The sequence below is a fragment of the Corylus avellana genome, chromosome 3 (assembly GCF_965113065.1).
Source record: "Corylus avellana chromosome 3, dhCorAvel1.hap1.2, whole genome shotgun sequence".
In the NCBI taxonomy this organism is placed as follows: Eukaryota; Viridiplantae; Streptophyta; class Magnoliopsida; order Fagales; family Betulaceae; genus Corylus; species Corylus avellana.
Genome location: NC_142492.1, coordinates 2,126,990 through 2,133,656, shown reverse-complemented (window position 1 = coordinate 2,133,656; position 6,667 = coordinate 2,126,990). Strand labels below are relative to the sequence as shown.

At 38.7% G+C, this 6,667-nt stretch overlaps 1 protein-coding gene across 2 annotated transcripts; it reads left to right on the top strand.

Annotated features, from left to right (window-relative positions):
• Positions 1–3,670, top strand: LOC148586685 (Ribosomal protein L31). 2 transcript variants are annotated; one of them, XM_088514750.1, is made up of 2 exons: positions 1–108; positions 3,218–3,670. In XM_088514750.1, exon 2 carries the CDS (start codon positions 3,229–3,231, stop codon positions 3,427–3,429), a length of 201 nt encoding a protein of 66 aa, XP_088370876.1. In that variant the 5' UTR covers positions 1–108; positions 3,218–3,228; the 3' UTR covers positions 3,430–3,670. The 2 variants fall into 2 exon arrangements, with proteins under 2 accessions (XP_088370876.1, XP_088370877.1); XM_088514751.1 differs by lacking the exon at positions 1–108 and adding an exon at positions 109–198.
• The last annotated feature ends 2,997 nt before the right edge of the window (positions 3,671–6,667 follow it).

Here is a 6,667-nt window from a genome sequence, read left to right as displayed (position 1 = left end):
ACCCATCAGAAGCCCAATGCTCATCATCACTACGCGCGCCGTTGTCTCCGTCCAGCGAAGTGAATGCTCTCCCCTTCCTTTGCCCCTCGCTTCGACCACTGATTCACTGTAAGCGTCTCTTCCACTCTTCAAGCCCTTAGCTTCTGATTCCTCGATTTTCATGTCTTCCATTCTTGTATTTTACCACAATAGTCACAGGTATTTATGTGTGGTTGTTGGATTTCCAATTTCCTTGACACTTTATGTTCTGTTTGGTTCTGAAATTTACGAGGGATAAGATTTTTTTTCTTTTCCTTTCCTTTCCCTGATGTTTCGGGGAAGAAGCAAAAAATGAAAGGTTGAGTGGGAAAATTACTAGGAATTTAGAGGTTCAAAACCTGAAAAAGGTGACTAAGAGTCTTTTTTTTTTTTTTGGATCCAGTCGGAAATTCTGTTGTGGAATAAACTGTGGTTCAGTATGAGCTGAAAGCGCTTCAAAAACCTGTGACAAATTACCCGTAATGAAATAGCTAACAAGTGTTCGATAAAATGCCGAGCTGTTTAGTCTACCTTTATATGACTGTCCTCTCTGATGCCCTTGACATATATCCCAAATTTATAGAAGCATTTTTTCAAATATGGGTTGAGTAAAGGGTTAGGTCCAGACCCTCGCTTGTAGCCATTTTCATTTTAGGATTGGAGTTTTCAATTGGATAGATAGACCTAAGTTTCAGCTTATTTTAAATTTGAGACCTCCCTTTTCGTCAAATAGATAGTAGAAATGCCTGGGAAAATACAATTGTGCCTTTCAAATAAAAAGAAAAAAACCAAAAAAAGAAAAAGGAAGGGAAAAAAAAAGTGGTTGGGCGGGTGGATAGTGGCCATGGGTGGCATGACCAAGCCATGGTTAGGTCGTCTCCCAGCTGCCCTCGGTTTAAGGGTGGTCGCGAGTCACTCCCTATCAGAGGGGTTGACTCCGCCCCATCTGATCAGGGTGACTGCAAGCTACCCCCTAAGGCCCTAACACAAAGGGGGTGCTGTTGACCTACTATTCTCTTAGGGGGCGGCTTAGGGGTTAGTTGGGAGACAACCTAGCCATGGCTGGGTTGTGCCACGCATGAACACCGCTATGGCACTCCAAGGAGAACACCAAATATTCAGGTTATGCCCATTTGAGATAGCCCAACAAGCTCCTTTCTCAACAATTTGGCGATTTTTAAGCACCCCTTTCCAAAGCCAAGAGTTGTTAGGAATGATGGGAACTTCCAGAAATTGCAAAATCTGGGGTACTTGGTACTTAAATCTTTAACCCGAAGAAGATGATCTTGATTGTGGATTTTTCAGCCAAGCTTAGCTAGGAGAGAAGAATTTTGGTATTCCATGGTATGGATGCCTAAACCCCCTACAGATTTTGGGGAGCAAATTTTGTTCCAGTCTAGAAGGGTTAGATTATGTCTCTTGGAAGGGTTGAAGCCCCACCTGGAGAATTTTAGATTTGATGTCCTCAAAGGCTACTTTTTTGTTTTTTTGGATGAAAAGGGGAAGGCCTAGGTATTTTGCATTTGGAGAGATCTGCCTGAGGTTAAGGATAGCCTGGATAGAAGAGATGGATTTAGGTTTGGTGTTTTTGCTAAATGGGATAGCAGATTTGAAAGGGTTGTTAGATTGACCAGACCAGGAGGAATACAACTTGAGGCAGTTTAAGAGGGTAGAGGCTTCTGATAAGTTAGCTCAGCAAAGAGCATGATATCATCTGCAAAGAGGAGATGGGAAATGGGAGGGCTTTGTCTGCTGATTTTAATACCATGGATAGTGCCAGAGGATTCTTCTTCAAGAATGAGCCTAGATAGGACTTCAGAGCCCTGGATGAAGAGAAGGGAAAAGAGGGTCCCCTTGCATAAGACCCCGGCTGGGGCAAAACTTACCAAAGGGGAAGCCGTCCAACAGAATTGAATAGGAGACTGGAAAGAGGCATTGGTGGATCCAGTTGATCTATGTTTGGTGGAAACCAAGCAGAGAAAAAAAATCTTAAGAATAAATGACCATTCCATCTGGTCGAAGGCTTTGGCCACGTCAAGTTTAAGACCCATGAACCCACCATTACCTTTCTTTTGTTTCATGACATGAAAAATTCCATGGGCAAGAATAGAGTTGTCATGAATGGATCTTCCTTGGTGGAGAGCAGATTGGTTTAGGGAGATTTTTATAGAAGAGGGGTTTCAGGTCTGTTAGGAAGAATCTTGGAAATCAGTTTATAGTTGATATTAGTGAGACTAATAGTCCTAAACTGATTGACTTTAGAAGGGTTATCTATTTTGGGAATGAGGGTATGTGAATATAATTAACTTCTCTCAGCATATGACCCCTTCTAAAAAAGGACTGGATGAAAGAAATTACACTGGATTTAACAATCGGCCAGTACCTTTCATAGAACAACCCAGTCATGTCATCTGGCCTAGGGGCTTTTTATGAAGGATATAGAATTATACCTATGTCGAATGACCATTGAGGCAGGGAAATATTTTGTATTTTGACCCTTGCAGGTTAGACAGGTTTCTCTGGATTTTTGTTTCCAGAGAATTTTCCCTATACGAAGTTGCTCCTGGAGTGCTCCTTGAAGATGTGCCTCTTGGACTAGGTTCTCTGGGGAAGGGGGGTTCTGCCGGGCTGCATCCATCTCCGCCAAGATGGACTTAATGTTACAATATAGATGGCTTGGCAGTTGTCTTAGGTGGAGAATAGGAGGGTTATCATTCCAGCTTAATGCTTCTGTCTGAGAAATAAGTTGATCTATCTCAGACTGGTTGATGTCCATGGGCAATGGGGAAGGAGGGAAAGATGATGCAAGTAAGGTTGACGAGGGAGAAGGGAAGTGGGTGAATACAGCAGAGAGGTAAGGGAAACCCTAGAGAGACTCTACAACAAGAGAGCGAGGAGAGAGCACTCACGAGGAGAGGAAAACAAATTTCTTGACTGTAATAGCTTACACAATTGTAAAGTGATATTTGAGCAAGAGTTTTTGGAAAATATTGAACCTAAGCACCTGTACTTGGTATAATTATAATGGTTTATTTTATTACATTGTGTAAATCGAACCATTTACAACTGTAAATGCAATTTTTATTTTATTTCTGTTGATGATGAGGAGAGTTGTTCTTTTTGAATTGCAAATTCTATTAGGAAGTGGTTTAAATGTCACATTGCAATAGTATAAAGCTTGCTCCGCTTTCAATTGCAGATTATCTGGAAATGAAGAAAGGATTGCACCCTCAGTTGCAATGGATATCCTATGTGACTCAGAGTGGCAGATTAATGCACGTTTCAATGACCAAAATACACCATGTTGGTAAAGTCTACCACTTTAGGGCTAAACGCCAAATGGCTGAGCGTTTAGGGCAGATTGCCAAGTTTAAGCGTCGTTTTGAAGGCGGGAAAGATGAAGACAATTAATAATGACTTTTACTATGGACGCAGCTCTAATGTTCTAGTTTGATTTATTGGGTATTGGTGTTTGGAATAAACATGAATCTGATGGGTGCTCTAGAGAACATACGTTTTGATGTTTTTATGGGTTGTTGAATTTAGACAAATATTTCCATTTGGATCCTGTTGTTAATCTCTCTGGCAGTTGAAAGTGCTCTATTGTGGGTATATCAAATTCAGGAGTTTGAGCTCTTGCCTTTTTGTTAAAGTGACTCCTTGTTTCTCTCAGATTTATGCCCTACCTTTCTCACAGGTTTATATTCTACCTTTCTTATCAAGTTCAGGAATTTGAGCTCTTGCATGTAAACTTTTTAAATCTTTGATTTCTCAACTCTTTAAACAAGCTCGTGCTGTTTATCATATACATTTGAATGGAGTTATATACCAGCACAGATAATAATCTTCTATTTCTTGTGGGATTTGATTGAATGACTTGGTTTCAGTTACTCCTTTGGTGAACCTTCCACCATAGTGGCTTTGAGCCTGAGAACTTGTAACTTCTTTAGGTTGTTAATTGCTCCTTTCCTGATCCCCATCCCCTCCCAAGAGTCTGGTCAATTAATTCCATTGTGATTCTTTGATAACAAAATGATGGAAAATTCTTGGGCCATTTGATTTCATCACTCATTTGATCGGTTACTTTGCAATTCTTGTCTAGTATGGTTTGCATCTTTGCTGATGGTTGCTTACTTGAATGGCATTTAGACCTTTGTATCTTAGAGTAATGCGGCTTTTCACACTTATTTATTACATTTATTTCATATCAATAGATATGACATATTGTCAGTCGAAAAAAAATAATAATAATAAAGGAAATGAGTTGCTTTAAGTGGCTTTTTATTCAAACAAAAAAATAGTTGACAAGCCACTTAAAACAGGTAACATCAGTTATTATGAAATATGTGTGATAAATGAGTGTAAAGAGTAGAATTACTCAAAGTCACTTAAAATACGTCATATTAGTTGATGTAAAATAAATGTAAAGAGTGGCATTATTCTTGTATTTTTTGTATTTTTTTTTTTTTTTTTCGATTTCGGAATGCAATAATTTGATAATTTCCTCCACTTCCTAGAGCTCAATAGATGATTTGGACTAAATCCATCTGTACTGGAGTTCAATAGATAATTTAGGCCGTGTCAACTTGCCTGCTTTTATCTGATTGATTTGTGGTATTGTTGTATCTTATTGATAATGATAATCTAAAGAATGGGATGTAGAGGTCCATGAAGGATGATCCAGCTAAGATCTACCACGAGGACCAAGATCACCACTCTTCTATCTTGGGAAGATAGAATAATCTTTGAAAAATAGTGTGCTCACACCGTTTACATTTTTTTGCTTTAACCATGGACCTAAAAGCAATAAAGTTCTCCATGCACAAAGCAAAGGAAATCCCTCCCATCACGTAATTAGTTGCCACCTGCCAGGCCACACCAGCTCCACCCCCCACAACATGAATCCTCAATACTAATTACTAACCCATGTGAGAAAAAACATGAACCCTCTCAAGCCTCCCCGGATAATAAGAAAAGAGAAAACAATTCCTCCTCACCTATGTATGTATATATATATCACAATACTCCTCTTATGCCTCTACTTGTGCATCTTATTGGAATGATGCAGCTAGTTGATGTTCTAGTTGCTATTTTGCTTCTACTTTCACTACCATATCTTGTAATAGTGAAAGGCAATTCAATATCTAAAGAGGTGCAACAAAATCTCACGACTGGCTCATCATCGTCGTCATGGCTCAAAAAAATTGTGAACCACAACTCCGGAGGCGACCCGCGAGGCCCTGGGTGCTGGAACAAGCCTTGGGTATGCGATCAGGGAGAATTTTCGCCTAGAAGGCGGTGTTGTAGAAACCGTTGTATAGATGTCAGTTCCGACGTTAACAACTGTGGCTTATGTGGGTTGAGATGTCTATTTAACTGGCAATGTTGTCGTGGTCAATGCACTAATACGAATATCAGTCCATTCAACTGTGGGAGATGTGAAAACAAACGCCCTTTTCGCGTCCAGTGTTTCTATGGAATGTGTGGTTATGCCCAGCCATTTCCACCTCGTCCTCCTTTTCCCTTCCCTCCTAAACCACCTCATCCTCCATTCCCATTCCCTCCTAAACCGCCCCTGCCAGAACCACCACATCCCCCTCATCCCCCAAAAGGTTGGCAGCCACCTGCAATGCAATGAGCATGTTTTGATAGTTAAAACATGTTCTCTATGTTAGTCAGCTCCGCTGGTCTTGGAATGTTTTATGTTGTCCTCTTTTGTTATTCTTGGTATTTTCATGTTATCCAAAAGCTGGGTATAAGGAGTCGTGGTTTTTACAGTGTCAAGTTTTGTAACAATCGTGTTATGATCTATCCCTTTGCTATTTCTCTAAATAATTATGCTATTTTTGTGCTCTTAATTGTTCCTTCTTTTCTTTTCCTTTTTATTTTTTATTTTTATTTTAGAAATTAATCGATTCTGATATAGGTAGCAATGTGTTACAGTTTTGGGGGCTTAATTATCTTTGGATTCAATAAGAAAAATACCATTCTTATATATGGAAATAACTGCTGACGAATAAAAATCAAAATATATTAGAGATTACGTGAAATTGTTACCAAATCTCAAAGATCCTAATAATTTTTTTTTAAAAAAAAATCAACGTTTTTATAGCCTAACACTCACGATAATCCTCGACGAATTCGTTCGTTAAAAGCATATTTTTAAACAAAATGATATAAAGTGTTCGGTTTTAAAAAATCCGCTCTTTTAAATCAGAAGCAAAATCGTGCTTTTTAATAATGTATAATTTAAAAGATCAAACCACAATTTTACTAAATTTTAAAAATTACGTTTTCATTAACTACATTTTTAAAATTACCATTTTTCTAAAAAACCTGTAAAAAGGGTAAAGCAAATAGGCATCGAGTACATATGAGATAACATGAACCCCACACATTCAAGCCGTAGAAGACGCAGAGGATATGCATTTTGACATACGTGGCATTATCATATGGCTCGATGTATGTAGTGCTACGTGATTAACACCGCATTGTACAAGTTCACAATAATCGAACTCATACAAAATTAGAGACTTATTACCAGAATCTTTTTTGTATTTTTTTTGTATTTTTTAAATGTTTCACTTTTTTCCGCCAAAAAAGTTTCATAATCTGCTGGAAGATTTATTCCTTCCCTTTTTGCTTTCGA